This window comes from Camelus bactrianus, chromosome 14 (genome assembly GCF_048773025.1).
Source record: "Camelus bactrianus isolate YW-2024 breed Bactrian camel chromosome 14, ASM4877302v1, whole genome shotgun sequence".
Classification (NCBI taxonomy): Eukaryota; Metazoa; Chordata; class Mammalia; order Artiodactyla; family Camelidae; genus Camelus; species Camelus bactrianus.
This window is the reverse complement of record NC_133552.1, coordinates 6,401,131-6,426,096: the sequence shown is the minus strand read 5'-3', so window position 1 is coordinate 6,426,096 and position 24,966 is coordinate 6,401,131. Positions and strand designations below refer to the sequence as shown.

Genomic DNA, 24,966 nt, shown 5'->3' with positions numbered 1-24,966 from the left:
CCTGCCTACACCTTGACTGAACCATCAGCTTAAACTTAGCAGGTGCGACTGCTGCTCCCCTAGGTCCATGGGGCTTCCTCTTTGCTGTGCATCAGAACCATCTGGGGAACTTTAGAGCAGACTGCTGCAGGTTCCATCCCTAGATTTTCCAATGCAGTTGGTCCAGGGAGCAGTCTGGGCATCAGGAGTTTAGAAATCTCTCCAGGCTCTTCTATTGTGCAGCCGAAGTTGAGAAGCATTGCGCTGGCTGGTACACCTCCCATACAGACGGGAGATTTTTAGCACATGATGAAAACTCGACTACATAGTCCCCATTGTGATGTTTCCCTTTTTATTATTTTTTAACAAATTATTGCAGTCTTCAGTTTAAAGTGATGTTACTCTTCTACTCTTCCATTCCTGAAAGCATTTTTTAAACAAAATAGAACAAGTTTAAACCTATTTATAGAACCATTTTTTTCAAGAGGTTAAAAACAAAGAACAGATGTTTCTGGAAAGCCTGGAAACCTGCTCGATATACTTTTTTCTGATTGGATGTGTGTGTGGTGGGATGGAGGGGGTGAGTTTTGCAGGAGGTTAGAAGGAGAATCAAAAGAGCTATCAGGGGATACCGCAAGGGAAAAAATTTCAGAATCGTTATCTGTGTTGAAATGCTGCTCTCTTTGAAATATAATAATGAAGGTACGCGTGCTACATAATTAACGCACGTCAACGGCACTGACTGATCCGGTCTTGACAATCTGCTCTGAAAAAGGAACCACATTAAAGCACTCATTCACAATCTTTGGCATATTAAAATAAGTAGTGGCCACTGGCCTCCTGAGAACCTTTGAAGTGTTCAATGTTTAAAATGCCTTCACCATTTGGCAGGTTTTAAAATACAAAAGAGCCACAGCCACACTCTCCTGTCTTAAAAGACAATCACTGTTTAAACAGTACACATTTGTCAGTGATGACCAGGCTTAATATTTTTCAGAGGGAAAACGGATTCTACCAAGCCTTTCACTTCATCTTGAGGGTTCTAGAGAAATCTCATCTAAATAAACACCGTGCCCTGGATCACTTAGCTACTGCTACAGTAATCTCAACAAAAAGCACTATTTCTCACGCACAGTCTGTGGGTCACGGTGGTAGGTCAGCTGGGGTGCCTGTACAAGCCCATTTGGGCTGCTATATTGAAACACCATAAACGAAGTAGTTTATAAGCAATAATGTTTATTTCTTATAGTTCTGGAGGCTGGAATTCCAAGATCACGGCACCAACAGATTTGCTGGTGGGTGGGAACCTTCCGGTTCAGCCAGCCATTTTTCCCCTGTGTCCTCACATGGCAGAAGGGAGCTCCGTGGGGTTTCTCTTATAAGGGCACTGACCCCATCCATGACTGCTCTGCCTCACGACCTGATCACCTCCAAAAGACCCACCTCCTAATACCAGCCTCTCACATCCTGCTGGCACCAGTAGGCAGCCCAGACTCATGTCTGCTAATATCCCATTGGCTAAAACAAGTCACATCACCAAGCTCACAGCCCAAGGCTCGGGGAATATGGTCCAGCTGTAGTAGGAGGGACTGCAGAGTCACACAGCCGAGAGTGTGGAGATGGGGAGAGGTGAAGAATCAGGGACAATAATTCAGTTTACCTTGGTGCCTAAAGAAAAAGTCTGTCAAGTAGTGCACCCCAATACTGTGTTTATAATAATATTTCTGGCTCTGGAGTGGCAGTCACTTACCTGTTCTACAAGTCTGTTTGTAGGATGGCTTTCTGTTTCCAGTCCGGTGGATGGTAGCACTCATCCATAGGCTGTCTGCTGCAAGGCAATGGAGATGATGCTGGCTTTCTTTTAATTGAAGCACAGTTGATTTACAATGTTGTGTTAGTTTCTGATGTACAGCCTAGTGATTCAGTTATATATATATATATATATTCCTTTTCAGATTCTTTTTCATTATAGGTTTACTACAAGATATTGAATATAGTTCCCTGTGCTATACAGTAGGACCTTGTTGTTTATCTATTTTATATACAGTAATGTGTATCTGCAAATCCCAAATTCCCAATTTATCTTCTCCACCCTCTTCCCCTCTTGGTAACCATAAGTTTGTTTTCTATGTCTATGAGTCTGTCTCTGTTTTATAAATAAGTTCATTTGTCTTCTTTTTTTGGATTCCACATATAAGTGATATCATATAGTATTCTTCTTTCTCTTTCTGGCTTACTCCACTTAGTATGACAATCTCCAGGTCCAATCATGTTGCTGCAAATGTCATTATTTTATTCTTTTTTATGGCTGAGTAGTATTCCAGTGTGTGTGTGTGTGTGTGTGTGTGTGTGTGTGTGGCAACTTCTTTATCCAATCATCTGTCGATGGACATTAAGGTTGCTTCCATGTCCTGGCTATTGTAAATATTGCTGCTGTGAACATTGGGGTGCATGTAACTTTTTGAATATGCCCAGGAGTGGGATTGCTGGATCATATAGTAAGTTTATTTTTAGTTTTTTAAGAAATATCCATAATGGCTGTACCCAACTACAGTCCCACCAGATGGTGGATTTTTGGGGCTGTCCTGCCCTTAGAATACCAAAACTGTCTCCAAAGAAGAAATGAAAGATATAGGGGAGGGTCAACCAGGTGAAGCAAGGGGCTACTTTAGGGTGCTGAAACAGTTTTCCCAAGCCCGGCAAGCTATTGCCCCATCTCTTCACGTGGCTGCCTCTTTCTCCTCTTAACCGGTCAGCTTAAACGAGGCCTCCCCACAGGAGCCCCCCAGTCACCGCACTGCTTAGATTTGTGTGTGGCACTTACATTTTGTAACTATACTGTTCACTTTTGCTTGTTTGTGATCTGTCCCTTCCTCTAGAACATAAGCCCCATGCATGTCTTTTCACTACTAGTGAATTCCCATTACCTACCACACTGCCTGACACATAGTAGGTGTTCAATAAATATTTATTGAATGAAAGGCTACTCATTTTTCAGTATTTGGGTCAAGATCCTGTTGGAATATGGACTATGCCTTGGAGAGTGTTATGAGGACAGGAAGCCCCGCAGCAAACGTACTAAACTAAGGAGGAATTCATATGAAATTACTGGTTGGCTACAGCTACAGTCCCCAATACTCCAAGAAAGACATAAACGGCAAAAAAGAAAAACTAAGGGGAAAAAAAATACCCCAGCATGAATGGCAACATGAGTACCAACTGAAATATAATTCAAGGTCAAAATCATTAACAGGGTCAAAGGAGAGCAACAGGTAATGGGAAAAAGTTACTCCATGAAGAAGCTCTGTGTAAGTCATAAGCATTGATAAACAACACAGCAGCCAAATCTATACAGCAAAAGTCCCAGAGATACGAGGAGACAGCGATGAAAACACTTTTCTTGTGGAATGTTTTTAATATTATGGTCTCAGATCCTGACAGCTCAAACATACAACGAAGGCAAAGATACAAGGGACTTGAAAAACACAATAAACCATACATTTTTTTCTTCTGATAGTCATGTAATACACAAAGTAATCTCCTACTTGGCTACTACTTGGCATAAAAAACACTTTGCTAATTTTCTCAAAGCAGAGATTTGTTTTTTAACTTTCAAATAGAAAATCAACACTAAAAAGTTTTTTTTAAAATCCTCTAATTATTGAAAAATTAAGAAATCTCTTCCACGTAATTCTTGGTTCAAAGAGGAAATCAAAACTGAAACCATAAATTGAGTGTTCAAAAGAGAACAGGAAAAAACATTATATTAAAATCTCAGCCTTAAATGATCTTATTGTTTAAAAATAAAACAAAACACATTTACACGAAGTTATATTTAGAACAATCTAGATCTTATTTTTCCTTGATTATTGAGAAAATAACCCAGTTATTTTCAGATTTTCTTCATTTGAACTATTTTCCTTTTTCATTCCATCACTTTGTTGACGTCACAGTGAGAGCGAATAAAGCGATCAAGAATCTGTCGGTCTGAAAATTATGAAGAAAAACAGGATGAAAATTTCCATATAACTATTTAACTGCTAAAGAGAGAAATCCTAGGAAGCAGGCAAATATCTGATAATAGTACTGTATATACGAATTTGATGAGACCAAAATAATCAAAGGATAGTGTGTCTAATAGCTAAAGGCACAATTGTGTAATTATTGATTAAAAAGAACAAGTAATATTCAAGGGTTCAGCAAAGCTTGCTGGAAGGCGCATGGATTTTGGAATGAAACAAACTTGGCTTTCAGTTCTGGGCTGACAAGTATAAGTGACTCACCTGCCACATCCATTTATTCATTTCATCTTTGAATACAGGTGATGGTACTCACCTAGCACAGTTGCTGGGATGGACAAGGCAGGCTACGTGTGATGCACCTAGACAGTGCGTGGTCCCTATAAGACACTCAGGAAATGGTACAGCCTTACCCTCTTATGACTGGGTGATGCCAGGAGACACAAAACAATAGGGTTTTCATCGAAGCCAGGGTTGCTTATCTGCCCACCAGTGTTAGCAGGCTTTGAGATCTTTGAGTGATAACTGACCATAGGAAGGCCTTCAACTCCCTGGGCCTCCGTTTGCTCATCTGGAAATTGATGAATCTTGTCTAATTCTGAGTATCTATGGTTCTCTAATCCTAATTACGTATTTTTAAATTGTATACTGTAAAACTTTGTCACTCCTAGCAATTGTCATCTGTGCAGCCAAAACTAAGAGAAAGGAAGATTGTGAGTGATAGATAGCATGTTGTCATGGTCAGTGTCCTTGGTACCATGCTCAGGGTCATGAGTGCCAGCTGAGGGCTAGACATCAGGGGGGTGTGTGTGTGTGTGTGTGCGCGTATGTGTGTTCCTGGTGTACTCTCCAGTTACTTTTGCATTTATTTCTTTCTGTGATCTCACATTTAATTTTCAACCATGCCCACCCTTCTCCATACCTTTCCTGACCCCAGACTTTTCATGAAGTGAAACGCACTGATCTTGCCTGTTCAGGCTGATGGGTTGACACCTGCATATGTGTAACCCACACCCACATAATGATATAGATCATTTCCACCATCCCAGAAAGACCTGTCATACTCCTGCCCCAAGACAGCCTCAGTTCTGATTTCCTTCATCATAAGTAAGTTTTGCCTGTTGTAGACTTTCGAATAAATGAAATTATATGAAATGTATTGTGTCCAGCTTCTTTCACTTAGCATAATCTTATTGAGGTTTATACATTTTGTTGAATACATCAGTAATTCACTCTTTTTTATTGTCTGGTAGTATTTCATTTTGTGAATATACCAGTTTATTTTTCCATTATCCTGCTGATGGAGATCTGGGTTGTATCCAGTTTGAGACTATTAAGAATGAAGTGATTATAAAAGTTCTCGCAGAAGTCCTTCTGTGGATGTATGTTTTCTTTTCTCTTGCATAAATATCCAGGAAGGGATTTGGGGTCATGAAGTCGGAATATGTTTGACTTTATCAGAAACTGTGAGATCTGTTTCCAAAGTGCCTGTGCTATTTGGTACTCTTACCAGAGACGTACTGCTTTGGATTGTCAGCGTTTGCTATTTTCAATCCTCTTCATTTGAGCCCTAAAATGCCTTTATTTTAAATCTCATACTGGAGTTCATTTTAAATGAGCAAAAAAATTTTTTTCTGATACCAAAGATAAGCGTGAAAGATGAACCAGGTTTGGCATGAATTTATAAAAAAGATGCGATTGTGTCAAATTAAATAACTGTTCAAAAAGGCTACCAGCTGTAATTCAGATGCCACCCGTATTCATCATGTTACAGAGGCAGATTCACGCCCCTGGGGTTTTGTTGATGCTGTTCTCCCTGCTTAGGAAGGGCCCTGCTTCTCCTGCCCCTTCATTCTTGACACTTAAAGGAAGCCTCTTCTGAGCAGCCTTCCCTGATCCCTGGTCGACCCACAGGGTAGGGAGTACCCCCTCTGCAGGCTTCTGATATACCCAGAGATGGCTTCGATTACGAGCTTATGACGTTACAACTACGTCTGTCTCCCACACCCAACAGTGAGTTCCCTGACAAGAAGCATTTTTTATTTATCTTTGTATTAAGCGCATATGATAAGGTATTCAATCAATGAAGTTTATTGAGTGACTAAATAAATGTCTTCTGAACAATACTGAAAGTTACACCAAGGAAGAAATACCCTTTGGGTAGCCATATTCATGGGAGTTTTAACTGGAGGAAGAGATGGGGAGGGAATGAGAGCTGAAAATTTCTGAAAATCAGATTTCAGATAATTTTGCCTTTCAAGGGGCGACAGGCTGGGAGATGACAGTCTTCACTGATGGATAACAGAGCCTAGAGGGCGAGTTGTTGAGTGGTGTGAATCACTGAGAAGAAAGCTGTGTTTAAAGCAGAACGGCCTCTGAAGACACCGAGTTCAATTTCCTCGAGTGATAAATACGAAAACTAGCCATACAGAGTTATTGGAAACAAAATATTTACCCTCAGGTACTCCTCCTTCCTTCTTTCCCAGCTTTATTTGTGGCTTTCTCTAAGCCCACCCTCACCCCACTAACCTGCCAACTCCCAGCCCCCATCTTAGGCCACTATGCTGAAACTTCCCCTCTCTTCTAAAATGTACCTGTTCTGGGCTCCTATACTGTCCAAGAGGAATAACCCAGTAAAATGATTTAAGTTGAGGTGATAATAATTCAGCCGCTTGTATCTGCCAGGCTGTTTATTCTCTTGCATCCTCACTCAGCCCTCCGCTGAAAAGCATTAGCCTCCATTCTGGACACTGGAAAATGACAAGGGGTTTCGGGCACAAGTCAAGACCTCATCTTACCTTTGTAGGAAACACTCTGAAGGTACTCTGTGACTTGAGAGGGAGTAAATGAGTTTAGAATTGTTAAGAAATCCAGGTAGGCTTTCCCGTAATCACTTTGGTACGTGGTCTGCTTCTTCGTGCGCTCCTGATTCCTCAAGTGGCTGTACAGGACAGAAGGGACTAGAAGAATGCAAAGGAAGGAAAGAAAAGGAGGCTGTCACTGAGCAGAGAATTTGTGCCTTTGTTTGTGGGATGCACCTGAGAGCCCTGAACCCAACTTGGGACTTAATCAGCATCCTTAATGGTATTGGAAAGGGTGGAGCTATATGAATGACATCTCCCATGACTGGTGCTGTGCAGAGCTGCTGGGATTCAGGACTGTTTCTGGTGGGAGTGGGAGTGGTTAGAGATGATGGCCAGAAGATTGATTCTGACCACTGTTTTCAGAAAAGAAGTTGTCCCTGAAATTGGCTCTGCTGCAGGTCAGCATGTTAGGATGGTAGCATGCAGGTCAGCATGTTAGGTTGGTAGCATTCACCACCTGCTGAATAAACAGAAGCTTCCTTCTCTTTCATGCCATCTCCTGTGCAGATGTGGACTGACAGACAGACAGGCCTCCTTCAGGGATCTAGGGTTCTCAGGATGGACGGTTTGGAAGGATGATAATATTCACCGTTAGCGTTCACTGCACATCCCCCAATGGAGGGACGAGGTGCAAGCAAAACCAAGCCCATACATACTTGGTCCTGAATATTGCTCATTTCAGGTGGGTTCTGATAGTCATGGAGTCATCATGAGAAACAAACAATGAAGACCTAACGTGAGTATCTAATTTCTGCAACCTGCAACCTCTGTCAACTTCAGGGATGTCTTAAGTACTGCTTTCAGGTGTAGGCGTCCCTTTTAGAGGGACTGTTAACCAGTAGGAGGGACCAGGCACTGGTGGGGACTTGACGCTATATCCTGAGAAGAGTGTTTGTAGGGTCTGGAAATGATTTAAGTGGAGAATATGGAGGGCATATAGTCAGGTTTTCACAGGATAGTAAATTCATAATAGTTAACCTCTGTGGGAAGAAATAGAACCAATGGCCAGAGGTTTAGCAAGGAAAGTTCCAGCTGTTGAGAACTTTCAAACAGGTGGCGAATCCAAGCACGAAGGAGCTACCTTGGAGAGTGGGGCAACCCCCGTGAAGAGTTTGAACAGGTACAGTATCACCCTTGGGCAAGGATGGGGGAGAAGGGGCTCATACATTACTTCTAGGCTGCCTTCTAACCCCAAGATGCTCAGCTTCTATTCTGTGGTTTTGTCTGTTTAAAGCACTACTTGATCTCAGCTCCATGCCAGGAGTGAATCACTGTCTCAAGACTGACATCAAATTATCCTCTTAACCAGGAACTTGAAGGTGGCTTGGTCATGGAACTTTTAAAAACTTTTCTGTTGAAAACAATAGGAATGAGGATCATAAAAGAGCACCTAAGTAGAATGGTTGCTAAATCCCAAGATGCCTGAAGGATGTGCCATGTGGATAAACTTCCAGTGAATAACTGACAAGTCTAATTGGATTCCCATCTAAACTTTTCCCCCATCGTTTTATAGCCGATAAATCCACCCTTTTATTTGATGAGGGGAACGTGTCCCCCAAACCCAGTGACTGTCCCTTCCAGGCAGAAGATGTACTCATTTCACGGCATAAGCAGTCAGTTCTCTTCTGAGATTTATTCAGCCCCCGGGTTTGAGGCTTGGTGCCACAGTCACAGTTTTAATTCCATGCAGGGATCACTGGCATTCTCCATGATAGTCTATGAATTTGTTTTAAAAGCTACAAGTGTTGTAAATCAACTATACTTCAATTAAAAAAAAAAAAAGCCACGAGTGTGCTTACCTAGACCTTGAGAAGCAATGGATAGGCTTGAGTGGCATCCGTATTTGAAACTAAAATCCTGAAACTCAGGAATTTTAGCTGGAATTTGGTAATTCCGTCGAAATTCAGTGTCTGCTGGTTGGGGAAGTAACTTTTTCCTTTCTAGAAACATCTGAGAATGCTGCTTAATCTTCTGAGCTGGGGTGGGGGTACAAACAGAAGGCAATAATTACTCCTTGTATGCTATTTCCAAATAGCATCGTATTTTCATTCTGCTTTGCTTCTGGCGGTAGCTTCCAATTCATCACACTGAAACCCACTCTTCTTACATTTAGAGGTATGGTCAATGTACTTTTTATGGATATTTCAACCAAGAAATAATTTTCTGCTTTATCAGGCACAGGAAGTATACGCTTAAATGATTAAAAGCAGTTTCTAATGCAGAATTTCACATCAGTTAGGAGTGCTCTTTTGCTGCTGAAAGCATGCCTCCCTCCAGTGGTCTTGCCTAGTCCCTGGGCCAGGGGTTGGGGAGCAGAGGGAGAGATTTTAGATAGGCTATGGTTGCCATATAAAAATAGGATGCCAGTTAAATTTGGATTTCAGATAAGCAGTGAATAATTTTTTAGTGTAAGCATGGATGAGCACTTATTTTTTATCTACGATATATCACTATTTAAATTTAACTGGATGTCTTGTATTTGCATTTGCTAAATCTGGCAACCTGAGTTGGGGGCAGAGGAAAAGAGCCTTGCCGATGGAGGGTTAGGTAACAGCACTGTCATTAGCAGATGAGGCACTATTTTTTGAAATAACTGTGCTAATAAATATTCATTAAATATATGATCATTAAATACCTCTGAAGCACTGACTAAACACCAGTTTCCACGAACACTACCAGATTAGCCAAGGAGAGAGTCATAGAATGAGTTCACCCCGAATTCTTGCTGCAAAATGTTGGTTCAGACACACATCACACAACACCAACTTTAATCACAACACCAACTTTAATGAGTATCATGAGCAGTGTCACTACAGTGCTAATTACTGGTGACACTAACTCAATTCTTTTTCCAAATTAGTTTTTCAACAGGTCTTTCCAGAATAAACTCAAATGCACATTGTATATCAAACAATATGTGATGTCATCTACTGGCACCCAAGTGCATTTTAATATTGATTTTTAAAAAATGACCTCTGTCTAGATCAGCACAGTGGGTAAGAGTTTCACTACATGCCGCCTCTTAATTTAGATGACTTAGGAACACAGGACGTGGCTACCGAATGGCCTTCATAACGACCTCATAAACCGCCCGAGGAGAGGACAAGGTTACAGGGAGGAGAAAACTTGAGGGATGAAAAATCAGGACATTCCTTAAGATATTTTGGAAAGTCATCTGTATTGTTTCCGGGAAGCACCACCTATAACTTGGTTTTTGTAAATTACTCATAGCTTTATTCATAAACCAGTTCCTGCTGAAATGCTTAATGCCTATCCATCTCCCCCAGCTACCACTCAAAAGAAAATGTTTTCAGTTCCTATATGTATTCTGTGCCAAGGTTAAAGGTAATTAAGTCATCATTCACCTCAAACTGGTATGATTAGAGAGCTACGTACAGGACACACAGATATGGAATGTCATATCTTGCAGCCGTAACACTTGGAACTGTGGTTCTCACCTGGAGATGATACATCACAATCACCTAGGAAGGGTTTTCCAAAATACACCCACTGAACCTCATCTCAGACATTGAGAATTTCTAGAAGTGGGACCCAGGCACTTATATTGTGAACAAGCTTCCAGTTTGCTTAAGAATCACTGACTCTAAGCTTTGGACAAGGTGCTGCAGAAGCCCGGAGACAGTGTGATGGGCTCTGTTGGTGGAAGTGGAGGAAGACGAGCATCAAAAGGCAGACGCAGTGGAAGGCGTGTTTTGACGATGGGTCGACACGGAAGCAAAGATGCACAGTGTGCTCGCCAAATGTGGTCTAGCTGGTGGAAGTGTGAGGCGCCCAGGGCAGGGAGGAGTAGCTGAGGGTGAAGCAGGAGAGGCGAGTTAGGAACCAGGTTGTAAAGGGTCTTGAGATGCTGGTCCAAGTGGGCAAGATGGACCAGCAGAAAAGACAAAAATCAGGCTTTAGAGTTACTGTGAGCTCCTTTGAAGATAAAGATTAAGTCTTATTCTTCATTGACCCTCAGTACTTATTACAGTAATAGACCTCATTAAGTATTTACTAAATTAATGAGTGAACAAAAGAGAAAAAATGGAAATGTAATTGCCATGAGTTAGCAATTAATCTGAATCACACTCTAGTGACCGCTTACGTGATATATGCTTAAGGTAACTCTAAGTTCTTAGTCCTTCTCAACTAATGGTTTTATTATCTTTGTAAAACTTAGTGTTAATGAGTTCCTTCAGGACTATTAAGAGGAGAAGTTCCTGAAGCAAAAGGACCTGACCAGCACCCGAAGTCCATGTAGGGGTGTTGAAGTCTGGATAGAGAAGATAACCTGACCCAGTGGTATCCATGCCCCTGAGGCCTGGACTCCTCCCGGGGACCAGCCCCGCCCCTCAGGAGATCAGCACCCACTGGTTTTTTTCCACTTGATAAAGGTGATACTGAGTAGTTCTAACCAAAAGGGAATAGCTGGCCCTTTAAGATTAGGCAGGACATCTGCAGAAAGGCCCCTTCCAAAAGTAAATCTACAGCAAGGACTGTTCAGAACCACTAGGACCATGGACACATAATCTATAGCCAAGTGAGAGCTTAGTTCTGCTGTTTTTCTCTGCTCTTCTAATTCATCAAAGCCAAGTTCTTCAAGTCTGAATGTGGAAATAAGCACCTCAAGTGCGCCTCACCCATTTGCCTTAATTCAATAATGAGGATACAAAGACAAGACACAGTCCCTGTGCTTCAGAAGCTTAAGGTATTAGAGAAACAGATACAAAAAAAGATAATCAGTATATTATTTGATAAATGCTGCAGAAGAGGTAAGAATGGGGTCTAAAAAAAAAAGGCAAGGCCACCAATTCAAACCTGGGGGATCAGAGAAGGGAAATAAATCTAACATTTAAACTTAGATTATGGACAGGTGTCAACTAAAAGGAGGAAGGGAGAGGTCTTCATGGGGAGGAGGCAACGTGTGCAAAGGGCACGAAGCTGCAGGGGTGTCGTGAACCTGGAAGGCAGAAGGCAGTTGGTTTCAAAAAGCGTATGGGGACAGACAGGGGCCAGATTATATAGGGCTCATCTTAAGGAATTTAGCTTTTATCCTGAGAATGATGTGGGGCCGGGGGTGGAGGGCTCACTGAAGGATTTTAAGCTGGACAGTGATGTCAATTTGCATATCTGGAAACTCACAACGGTGCTAGGGTGGACAGTGGACTAGAGGAGACAAAGCTGGAGAATGGAGTGGATGAGAAGTCATCCAAGGAGAGATGATGGTAGCCTGATCTAAGGCAGTGGCCGTAGGGAGGGAGAGAAGCAGATGGAGGTAAGAGATTTAGGAGGGAGTCCTGACGGTCTTGGGTATTTATCCGCACATGGGGAAATGGTGATTTGTGCATGCTGAAAGGATGACTTTGATTGGAAACTCAAAGACATCTTTTAAGAATGCTGACATTTCAAATGTTTTTCCATGACCCTCAGTGTTCATCTGCAAGTATGAAGGTCTTTTAACTCCATACCCATCTAGCTTCAAAACATGTACTTCCATACATTCTCTCCATCATTCAGCATAATTTACAGATCACCTTCTATACACCAGACTGGACTACATACTGCACTAGACCCTGAGTGAATAAAGGTCTTTGGGGTGCTTACTGAATAGTGGAGGAAAGAGTAAAACAAAAACAATAGAGAGGGGAGGACACTAAGCACGTGCTCAGTGGTAGAGCACGTGCTTAGCATGTATGAGGTCCTGGGTTCAATCCCCAGTACCTCCAGTAAAATAAGTAAGTAAGTAAGTAAACAAACAAACAAACAAACCTAATTACCTCCCCTGCCAAAAAATTTTTTTAATTAAAAAAGAACTGCAGGAAACAATTACCATAATTGAAGGCATGAGTCTCTAGATTGAAAGGACCTCTGACTGTCTAATATAATGAATGCAAAAGATTCTCACTAATGTATACAATTGTGAAATCTCACAATGTCAGGAATAAAGAGAGGATGCTAAGAGGTTCCAGTGGGAAAAATACAAAAGAATCAGGAATCAAAATGGCGTCAGTGTTCTCCATAGAAATCCTGGATCTCTAGAGTCATTTGGAGGGATGCATTGAGGGAAAATGATTATCACCCTAGAATTCTATATCCAGCCGAACTATCAAACATGTGTAAGGAAGAAACAAAGATATTTCCAGATTGGGAAGAACACAGTCAAAAAAGTCACTCCCATTCATCCTTTCTTAGGAAGCAACTGGAAGATGTGCTTCAGCAAAATGAGGGAGAAGAAGTAAGAAAAAGAAACATGTGGATTCAGGAGGAAACCAGATCCATGTGGGCAGAGGCCAAAGAAATGCCCAGAATGATGAAATAAGAAGTCCCAGGGCCCAGCTGGGCAGCAAACCTACAGAGCAACCAGTCTAGATAGGAGGGGAATGTCGGAGGGTGTCAGAAAGATCATCTCCAGGAAAATACTCAAACTGATAAAATGTTTGAAACCATGTTTGGAGAAAATCTTGGTAAATGTGTAACAAAGTATTTGGAAAAAATAGTGACAGGCACATAGAAAACTAAGCATATTTTAAAAAGTCAATTATTAACTGATAAAAAACAAAATAAAAAAGGAAAACTGAAAGGAAACAATCATAAAATATCATTTGGCTCAGTGGTATATATTTACATAATCATGATATATCACATCATTGTAATCATAATATAAACACTAGCAATTGAATTAACCCAAAATTTGTAATATAATTATATTGAGAGGATGGATGGAGGGGGAGTGAGAAAGAATTATAGGAGGGCCAAATCCTCAGTTACTATAACAGGAAGTCAACAATAATGTCTAGAATTGATGAATCAAAAATAGCAATATAAGCATATGATTTTAAATATGGAGGCTCACATAAGAAGAAATAGTTGAAAGAATGGAAATTGCCAATGGGAGTAAAACCGGGAGAGGAGAGGGATGGGTCACGGAACTGCTATTTCCTGTGAGGCTTTAGGTAACTATTTACCTTTATGCATGTATCAGTTTAATAAAAGTAATTTTAATTTAAGTAATTTAAAAATAGTAAACAGCAGTTAAGAATTGAAAACAGCATGTTTAACTCGACCTTGTCCTCTTCTCCTGGCTCATTCATCCTTGTCCTTTGGACAACAAGCCTTTTCTGATCTTCCTCCCCACCTTAGCTGGATGTCCTACTGTGTACCCACAGCACCCTGCACTTCCCACAACGTGCACCTTTTTCTGTTCAACTGTTGTTCACTCAGTTGCCCTTTTCCGTGTCTATACTGTGAGTTCCTTAAAGGAAGAGACTACATCTGTGTTGCTAACCACTGTGACTCCAGTGCCTAACACATTGCCAGGGAGAGGGAAAAAAATGAACATTTACCTTCTGTTCTGTCCACAAAGTCTCTCCTTGTATGGGAAATAAACTGATTTAGTATTGCTTTCCTAACCTCGTCCATTGAAGCAGCGATTTTCCAAGGGAAGTAGCTCTTTACTCATGCTGTTGATTGACCTTGAGGTAGCGTCCAGAGAAAGAAGTCCTATCAATATAAACAAAATTTTCAAGAAAATCCACATAGGTTCACCTAATGGACATATCCTCAACCAACATGTCTTCAGCTGTGCTCACATTTCCCCCCAAGCCCTTCCCACCAAACCCAGTCCCCCTGCAAGTGCCAGCTCAGTGAACAGCATCAGTTCAGACCCAGCCATCTAAGTAAAAAACAAAACAGGAATATCATCCTGCATTCATTCCTCTTCCTTTTTACATCCTTTCAGTCATCAAATCCTGACCATTCTGCTGCCTTATTATCTATTGAATGTGTCAAGGTGAGTCCATTCCAGGTGGCACCATTCCAAGTGGCAGCCAAATAAATGCAACCCTTTCCTACAACTGAGCATTGCCTTTTATGATGGTAGAAGGGTACACAGCACCAAGAAAACAGAGAGAGGGTCAGTTACTTCCACCTAGAGGAGAAGGGAATTAGATATGACTCTCTCTAAGCTGAGCCTTGAAGAATCTATGAGTTTCTTTGGTGGACAGGAGAAGAGCATCTGGATAGTCAACAGAATGATGAAGGGTCTGGTGGTTTGAGAACGCTTCATACCAAATACTTGCACGTGCCTGTTCACAGTAGCTTTGTTCATAAAAGTCAAAAGATGGAAACAACCCAAATGTCCATCAATAGATAAATGCATAAACAAATGGTTGTGTGTACATGCAATAGAATATTATCCAGCCATGAAAAGGAATGAAGTACTAACAGATGCTACAGTGTGAATGAACCTTGAGAACATTATGCTAAGTCAACACACAAAAGGTCACATTTTGCATGATTCCACACATTGAGTGTCCAGACTATGTCATCCATAGAAACAGAAAGCAGACTGGAAGCTGCGAGAGACTAGGGGAGAGGGAACTAGGGTTTCCTCTTGGGGTGATGAAAATATTTTGGAGTGAGATAGAAGTGGTGGGTGCAGGACGTGATGAATGTACTAATTGCCAGTGATTTGTTCACATTAAAATGATTCATTTTATGCTATGTGAATTTTACTTCAATTAAAATATTTTTTCTTATTCAGGGGGATAAGGGAGATGTAGTTAGAAATAACTGTGAGAAGGTGGGCAAAAAATAGTCAAAGAAGGACCGTAGCTGTAGGTGATGTAGGATCTTTGGGATATAGTCACACTCTCGTTCTTATGGGTTATTGATACAATATTAAATTCAAAAGACATGTAGATATTAGCTCACTTTACTGAGGTGAGATTTGTGGCTCCTGGTTCCTCTTGAAGTCCCAGTGTTGATAAAATCTTCTTTAGAATATGGTTTCCAAACATACTCTTCATTGTACTGTGTCTGGTTGTGAATAGGATCCCTAAGTGAATACACATATCTGAATCTTCTGGTGCCTTTTTGACTACAAGGAAAGAGTGGAAATTAGAGTAAGTGATTAAATATCAAATCTCACCACAGTATACTTGTCAAATAGTTTTTAAAAGCTTGGTTGGCTTAAGACTTGATGCCAGAAACCATTTAATTTCCAGATCTCCCTAAAAAGAAGCAATCCTGTATCTTAGGATGCTCCTAACAAAAAGTATGGGAGTTCTAATATGAACTTAAAAGAATAATCTGAAATTTATTAACTTTTAAATTAATTTTTTAAAAAGCTGAGTACTCTTCCTTAAAAACAGTACTTCAGTGTAACCAAATACTCGGTGAAGAAAAGTTACTCTCTACAGAAGCATTCCAGTTAATAAAAGGAAGAAATATAAGAACTAGGATACCACTGGCTTGCAAGTCCCCAGTGAAATAATGCAACTAGGCCATGATCAGCCACTGCCACTCACATTTCCAAAAGAGGGACCAGCAGAGAGTGTGTGCTCTGGACACACATACACAACACCACCTATTAAATATTTTTGCTAAAACACCCAACCTGAATCAGATGAAGTCTTTGGAATACCACATTACAGGAAATACATGAAAAGGATATTTTAAAATGACATGAGAGGGATGAAGTTAGAAAGATCTGGAACAATGATCTGTTTCTTCAACAAAGAAATTCTTGGGGCGGGGGAAGCAGAGGAACCTGCAGATTAGATGAAGTAAGAGAATGAAATGCATAGACCATGTCTGGATTTAATTTCTAAACAACTGTTGCTTTTTTTTTTAATTATCAGGCAACTAGGGAAAATTTTATTGCTGATTGGCTATTGGATATTAAGGAATTGCTTTTTTAGGTGAGATAATGGTATTGTTAATTTTTTTTCTAAAGAATCCTTAGGTCTCAGATATACATAAAAACATATTTAGAATCGACAGGATGTAATGTCTGGAATTTGCTTCAACATTATCCAGGGGGAAGGCTGGATGGAGGATGTACATAAAAAAGTCCACGTGTTGTTGATTATTGCAGCTGGATGATTGCTGGGGATTTATTGTATATTCCTTTGTGTATGTCTAAAATATTTCATATTGACTTTTTTTCAACAAAGGGGGCTTTTTTAGATTCAGGTTACATCTGTAAGAAACCAAACATCTGGAAAGTGGGATACATCTGGATGCCGGACTGTCTCACGTGTCTCTGAGATATGCAGATTCAAGTAGGACTGTGGTCCTAAATCAAACTGAACTCATCCAAGGTAGATGAAGATTTTCCAAGGAGAACACAGCACGATTAGCTTTAAAGGGATCGATGATCACATCTCCATTTCTCAGTATACACTTTCCTAACATGGATCTACCGGAGAACAAAGCTGCATCTCTCTGCGGGTCTTTTCTTTCCCTCACCGCTTTCTCCCTTCCCAACTTGACTAAAGATCTCACTAAGGTGCATTTTACCCCTGGGTGTAAGCCTCCAACCGTGAGAGGGGTGCCTGGCAAAGGGAAACTATGTTATAGTGATTTCAGGGAACCCCCTTGTAATCCAAATTCCGTACACCTGCCTAGGGCTTGCTGTTCTAGGTCAAGAGTGAAAGGTGGGCTATAAGCAGAGCATTACGACCAGTGCGGGGATGTTCTGAATGTAGGTCCGCTGTAGACTGGTGTGGCTAAGAATAACGTCTCATTTTCCCAGTCCTAACAATTATAAAATGTTCATCCCTCTTTAAAGAGAAGCTTAAAAAGCAGAGCAGAGAATATAGAACATAGAACGCTTAAAATGGTTCTTTGCCCCACATATTTAAAAGTAAGCATTTTTTCCAGCTTTTTGAAAATCCCTAGGATATGTCATTAGCTGGAAAGAAGGGCACCTCTGAGGAGACGAAGCAGTACAGGGTGGCAATGCTGATTCTTTTCCATGTAACTGGAATCTTTTCTAAGACAATCAAATTTTTAAAGATTCACTGCATAAAACTGGTACATAAAAATCTTGTGATCTTTATTTTTTCAGATTTTGTATTTATCATTCAATAAGGTGTTTAAATCTAGTGTTTTAACCCAAACACATTATGAAATATTTACTCCCATATAGCCAGTCCTCGTTTTATTTTATGATGTAAAATATTTAACAATACATGAAAGTATATGCAGATTTGCCAGACTATTAATATTCACCATACATAACCTTCTCTTTCATTAAACGCATAGTAAATGTTTGATATGGTGTCTAAAGAAATCAATGAATTGTTCCATTCATGTTTATGAATGATATTATTTAACTATTTCCCAAAGTCAAGCACCAGAGTTCTACACACATGAGAATGTAATCAGCTAAGGAAACTCATTTTTTTTTAAATCATATTCACTTCTCAGATAACTTACATATTTAGCTACACACTTCGTTGCATTATTTTTATTACTTGGACATAATTAATCATGTTAGATCTGAATCTTTTTACACTTCTGTGTAATTTTAATAATCTTCTCTAAAATATGCATTCCATAATTTATTAGTGGTTTTCATAATATTCCTCAAAACATATATTACGGCCAGTGGGGGATGTTCTGAATGTAGGTCCACTGTAGACTGGTGTGGCTGAGAATAATGTCTTGTTTTCCCTGTCCTAACAATTATTAACATTTATTTGAGCAGGAAGTATAGTCAGATTTTTATTTTAACAGGAAGTAAGCTTAATTTCATTTATTTGGACAATAAGGACTGATTTTACCAGCTAGGTAAACATGATGTAAATTGTATGAGTTGAATCTTCACCTCGAATATTTTGATAAAAATACATTAAAGGGATGTCACAACAAAAGCATTTTTACTAAAAAAAAAAGCACAGATTATATTGGGAAATGTTTATTGAAATTAATGTTCCTATTTTCCAAGTCCTTTTTGAGTACATAATATTAAACAAGTTTCTCCCAAGTGAAGGAGTAACAGATGTAATTTAATTATCATTTGATAAGACATGCCTTTTTGGCATATTTCTCAGAAAATAAGATAGGGAATAACTCAATAACTGGATGACAAACCATCTAATTATTTGCTTTCAATAAAACTGAAGGCGCACCCAACCAACCGTCTGCTGATCAATCATTAAAAGCTGCCTTGTGATTTTTGGCATAAAACTCACAAAGAGTTCAGAGTATTGAATGACAGTACTATACTAAAACTCGTTTCATTCACATTGACTTAATTATGTGAACAAGGTTTCTCAATAGTAGCATTTATAAACTGAAAAAAAAGAAAGAAGCAGGAAAAAATTGGTGCAGAATGTGGTCTCATTCCAAAAATAATAACACTCAAATCTGGAGACATAAAGTGATTGAAAACAAAACAACCCCATTTATCTCATTAAGATGCAATTCCAAAAAAATTCACTTTTTGCATTTAGTAATTATTAACATTTGTAATGTATTTATTGCTTTGAGCAATTCTGTACCAAAAATAATTGTGATGACTCAATACTTAGGATCATATAACATGTTTAAAAATTAATTTCAATTAATATACTGAAATAGTTGCAAAGAAATATAATGGAGTGATCAATAAATTGCTTTCAAACACAAAATATATTAGAGCAGGGTAAAATTCTATGGAGGAAGTGGAGCGGGAGTAACAACAGTTCAAGAAGGAAAGAGAATGAAATATATTTTCTATTAAAGAAGAGCTTGTTTGTATGTATTTTTTAAAAGGACCAGAGTGAGTATCAATTTGCTTAAGGTGGTTATATTTATATCCCATTGCTTATGTTTAAAGAAATGATTTAACGGTTTTGTTTTAAAATGTCAATATTTAGGAGGGCCTGGAAGTTTTATGTTTTACAACTATTTTAATTTATGATGAGAACTTAACTTTTCTGTGAACTTAAAAAATACATGAATTTGAAGACCACTGACCTAGACTCCGTAAGTACCCATTTGGTTTTGGCTTTCATCCCAAATGTTTCTTCTTCAGACAACTGTTACCATCTGGGAAGCTGGAGTAATTGTTACTGTCAGATGATAAATCTCCCAGTTAGGGGACATAATGTGACTCAGTGGGATAGCCAATAACTCAGGAATCAGGAGTCTTGCAGCCCTGAACTTTTTGGAATTCTGTCTTATATTATGCTGAGGAAAAAAATGAATGAAAAAGTTTGAGATAACTTCCTCATGCTAGTCACCTGTCTAGAGCTTTTAATGCACCCTCAGAACGACTACCTTAGACAGGAATCACCCTTCCCACTTAGCCAACCATAAAACTGAGCCCTAGATGGCTTGTTCCTCGCCTAAGGCAGCAGAGAGAATATGGATTAGAGCAGGGAGCTGAGGTTGGAACCCATTTTTTCCTGACTGCACCGCCTCTGTCTTTCCAAGACTCTGTTTGGCTTCTCAATAACATGAACGTTTAAGGTGAAAAGAAGCTCCATATTGGAAACAATTTACAGAGTAAACACGGGCAATGAAGGTCCCCCATGCTGAGTTCCCCCTTACCACCGATGCAATGAAGGACAGCAGCTTTCCACACCCCGCCCTCCCTCAGCCGCCAAGGAGCTTAGAGAGACAGCGGATGGAGAGAAATTTCCACCACCCTCGGTTCAAGTGGAATTGGAGGAGAAGTTGCTTTAGGAAGCAGTATTTGGAAGAATGAAGGTAAGGGTAAGGGGACTGTGGCCTTGTTCTAGCCTCCAAGACTAGTGTTAGTGATGGGAGTGCTAACAGTGAATCACTTATCTATTCATTCCATCTGCCTACTATACACCAGGTAATGGACTCAATTCATGCTCCATGTTTAGGTAGCACAATTCTATCAGTAATATACTGTCTCTAGAGTAAAGCACAATACACAGTGACTTTATGAAGGATTCGTGTGTTAATTTCCTAATTTTTCTGTAAGAGATTGGGACACTGGAGGGCAAACCCTCTCTGATGGTTAGAGGAGACCTGTGTGTGCAGTGGGTCTTATCCAAGTGTATTTTCTATAAGCCTTCTCTGATTGCTCTCTGTTGGTTTTGGATTCTGAGCAATAGAAGACAAATGAACAAATGAAAGACTCAAAAGAGGGATGTACCGAATTAAAGCAGGCGCTGCTCCAGTCTTAGGTGTGAACGCAGTCTTCATGGTGGTAGCATAGGAATCCCAACTGGTATCAGCTGCTAAAAGTACAATAAAACAGTCTTAAGTGTGGCAAACTAGCATATTTTGATCAATGGTTTTAGTAATTAAACTAATTTTACGAGAGGCAAACATTTTGTGTAGGAATTTAGAGTCTAAAAGAATGCGCACCAACTTGTGACGTCTGCTAGGAAAGAGGGGAAACTCAGTTTAATTATCTGAGTTTCCTCCCTCTACTGTTTTTCTTGAGAATTCACATGAGCTATTTTAAAGAATTTAAGCAATACATGAAAAATAAAGAAGATAGTTCATTTGAAATTCTATCATCTTAAGATACTATCAATGTTTTAGTGCCTGACTTTTCATGAGTCTCGTGTAAGCATGCAAACTGATTTTACACAAAAGGGGTCATGGCTTACGTGCCAGGTTCTCTCCTGGACCCTTCTCCTTGCTCCTGCCTCTCCCTGCTTGTTATCCGTCTCCACCCCCCCCTCCGCATCCTCCCAGGCAGCCCACGTTAAGGACTCTGCATGTTTCTCTCCAAATTGTTATACTTGCTGATATAATCAGATACAGATGGATATAGAAGGATATCAATACATTAGCGTTTGGTTTTTAGTTCTCACCATTGTGTTTTACAAAAATGGGCTCATCTCACACAAAGTGTCCTTCTGTTCTGTCACCTAATGGCATCATATGGGAAACCCCTCTAACCCGTCTGGTCCAGCTCTAATTCATCCTTTGCGTAACGGTGCAAGACTCTGTGGTATAGACGTTCTTTAAAGCCGTGAGAGTGGATGAACTCAACAAGGGAAGGAGTGTCGTTAGAGGAGGTGACGTCTAAAGGCTGAAACCCAGGGTCCCCCAAGTTTGATTTCGGGCTTCTGGCCTCCAAAATGTGAGGAAATGAATTTCTGTTGTTTTAAGCCACCAGTTTGTGGTAATTTATGGCAGCCCCTGGAAGGAATACAGCACTTAAGAGCCCAGTCGATAGTAATAATTCAGTAGCAATTAGCTCAGAGTCGTCATCATCAGCCTCATCCTATTTTGAGACAAAAGCTGAGCAGCGACCCCTCAGGCCTGCCTTCTGGAGGGTGACCCTTCCAGCAGCGGAAGAGGAAGTAGCACAGAGCAGCCGTTAGAGACTCAAGACTGGCTATGAAGGGGCAGACTCCCCCAGGGGAAGCGGAACTCTGGAGGCAGAATCAGTGAGACCTGGTCATCAAATTGAAGTGTCAGTGAGGCTGCCCTCCCTTCTACTTGGAGCAGCTAGGACCCACCCCTCCCCACAACTGAGTTTCTAAAGTCTAGGAGGACAAGGGGTGTAACTGCGCACATTTTGAGCTTGAAGCCCTTTGGTGACATCCAAGTGCATCTGGTAGACGGATGGATATTTTAGTCTGAGAATTAGGGAGAGTGTCTGAGTTAGAGGTAAAGATTAGAGGGCTATTCATAGCACCTGTATGTAGACTTGAAGCCCTGTGGCAGGATGTGGCCGCTCACACGAGGCTGGTAAACCAAGAAGAATAAAGCTTGGAGTACTCCAGCTTTTCCAGACAAGAAAAGGGTGAGTGAGCAGACAGTGAAAGAAACCAAGACAGGGTGACTGGAAAGAGAGGGCGAGATTCAGGAGGGCTGCTGTGGGGCCAGTCCTGGGGAGGAGGCTCTCCACCACTGCCCCCCGCCCTGCCTCTCCTCTTTGCCTTGACGCCATAGAGAAAGTCAGTGTTGTAAATATTTTAGTATTAATTATTTTCATTTGCTATCCTTAATTTACAAAAGGATGAATGGAATGAAAGTATGCATTTCACTCATTCCTGGGAGACTGCAGTTCTAGGGAATTTGCAATTGAACAGTCCCCACTGCTCTGCAGCCTCCAGGGAGCTACAATCACCCAGCTAGAGGGCTGTGGTGGGTTATTATTGCTGTGAGGAAGGCCAGGACGGAGCTGACTACACAGTAATCATGCCACTAGCGTCACAGCTAGAGTGGCTCTGCCCTGGCTGACACAAAAAGCTGAGTTAGTAAACCAGCTGCATTTGCATGCAGAATGAGCATCCAAAGCACTCCCTCTGTCGAATACAAAATCACTTTGAAAGAAAAATCAGTGAAGGTTAGAAGCGACAGCTGAACAGGCAGAGTTCCCAGCCCCTGCTACAGACATGTGGGGGACGGGGCGCTGCCTCTGCAGACCCACCGGGAGGTCGCCTGTCTGCGTCCTGCACCTCCCACCTTCCGTGCTGGTTCCCAGATCCTGCCTGGGACCAGGGCTCCCGCTGCGTCTGCTCTCTTCAAAGCTCCTGATCTCCGTTCCTTCTTTGTCTTTGGCCTTGTTCTCCTGAAGGCACAAGTCCTTTTCTCCTGTCCCCTCCTGGGCATTTCATGGAGTATTTAAAAGCACCTGAGCGTTTTAGGGAGAGGTTTGGCAGAAGGTTTGGCATAGAGCTGGGAAGAGACAAGGTCATGAACACTCTCTCATTCTCCCTGACTCCCAGCCGCTCTTTAAAGTGAGTCCCACCCGTAAGAGCCAGGCACACACCCTTAAAGACGCAAGCAGCCTTGCCCAGGGTATCCCATCCCCAGGAGAGGCCCCGCCCCCGCCCCGCCGGCTGGCAGGGTCCGCAGACTTACTTGGCTGGATCTTGTGCCCATATTGAGAGGGGCACAGAGTCTCGGGCCCAGGCTGTGCCATTCTTGCCCCAAGAGGCCGTCGCGGGGCCCCTTCCGCCAGCTGGACTGGACGCTGCGCGGCTGCTTTGTGACGCGTCGCCATGGAGACGAGGTCGGTACAGCCGCTCAACCAGGGGGCGCGTGGAGCGAGGTGCAGGGCGCTTAACCAGGCCGGCTGGGGGACCGGGTTCGGAAAGCAGAAGGATGTGTTCCCAGTAACATGAATACCTTACTTTCGTGTACTTGTATTGTTCATGCAATGAGCTTTCCTGCGCATTGTCTTGTGTATCTGGGGAGAGGAGCACGGGGAGATTAGACTGAAGTGAGCACAGGAATTAGGAGAGGGAGGAAGGTGAAAGAAAAGTGTGCTTGGAAAGAGGAGAGAGCAGGGATGTTTGTGACACCTTTCTCCTCCCAAGGCCACGTTCCTGGCACCGAAAACCGTGTTTTGTGATTATCGATTGAACTGATCTTCCGTCCCCACAGATGAAACTGTCTCCCACCCCCAAGTATGTTAGAGTTTTCCCAGCATGTGGAGTGCCTTTTATATTCATATTATTGGCACCTACCTGAAAATCTGACGCATAGTAGGTGCTTAGTAATATTGAATGCCTCCAGGTTAGGACGCAGCTATTACCCACGCGGGTGCACAGAGAAGACAGAAGTGTGCGTTGGAGATTGCTGGCAACATGTTTAGAAAGCAATTTACAACCATCCCTTATCCTTTCAAGGGGTTATTCTAACATAGGACCTTAGGGGAACAGTGAGGTGTAACGAAAGGGAGTTTATCAAAGGAGACAGAATAGGCATCAAAGTAAGGATCCCACGAATATATGCAAGGAGTTTCTTCAAAATGAAGCGCTACTAGCGTTTTCTGAGAGTCCTATCCATGTAATGGAATGAATACAACACACTGAGACTCTCAGATTTAGAGCAGTGAATAGTGGGACACATGAAGAGACCTAGATTTCTGTAGATGTTATTAGAAGGGATGAGTCTAAGTTAGGATTTGGTAGTGGCATCTAAATTAAGAAAGTAACACCCAATAACGGATTATCGTCTGGAAATAGAGCTAATTGGCATGGCATAATTTAAGAGAACTATATTTTAAAAATAGCACAGTGAGTACATAGAATTTTAAAAGTGAATTTTTATTAATATCCTACATTTGCCTAGTCTTAAGCAAGCCGTGCAATGGTGGGGTACGCACTGAATGAGAGTCAGAAGATGCATCACTTTCTAGCTGGGAGCCTTGCGGAGAGAGCAGATGCTGCTCGGAGCCCCAGCTCCCTTGTCTGTAAAGTGAATATACGAGAACGTACCTCACTGGGCTGAAAGGTGAATAATTCTAATGACAATTTATAACTCTTCAAGCCACACAAACCAAAGCTATTGCCCTTTTGTCTTACTGCTCTTCTGATCTCCATCCTTTTTAGAATCTTTCATTTCTGCTTCAGAATGGATTGCTGGGATGGGTCCATTGCATTGTG

General features: G+C 41.2%; 1 protein-coding gene across 1 annotated transcript; it reads right to left on the bottom strand.

Moving 5' to 3' along the window:
* Window positions 1–3,382: 3,382 nt before the first annotated feature.
* TEX26 (testis expressed 26) lies at window positions 3,383–23,690 on the bottom strand. Its single transcript, XM_010951621.3, is given in 7 exon segments — window positions 3,383–3,966; window positions 6,797–6,958; window positions 8,662–8,838; window positions 14,206–14,362; window positions 15,575–15,740; window positions 20,763–20,847; window positions 23,438–23,690. Coding segments are annotated over 7 exon segments (951 nt in total). The 5' UTR covers window positions 23,580–23,690; the 3' UTR covers window positions 3,383–3,904.
* Between the last annotated feature and the right edge of the window lie 1,276 nt (window positions 23,691–24,966).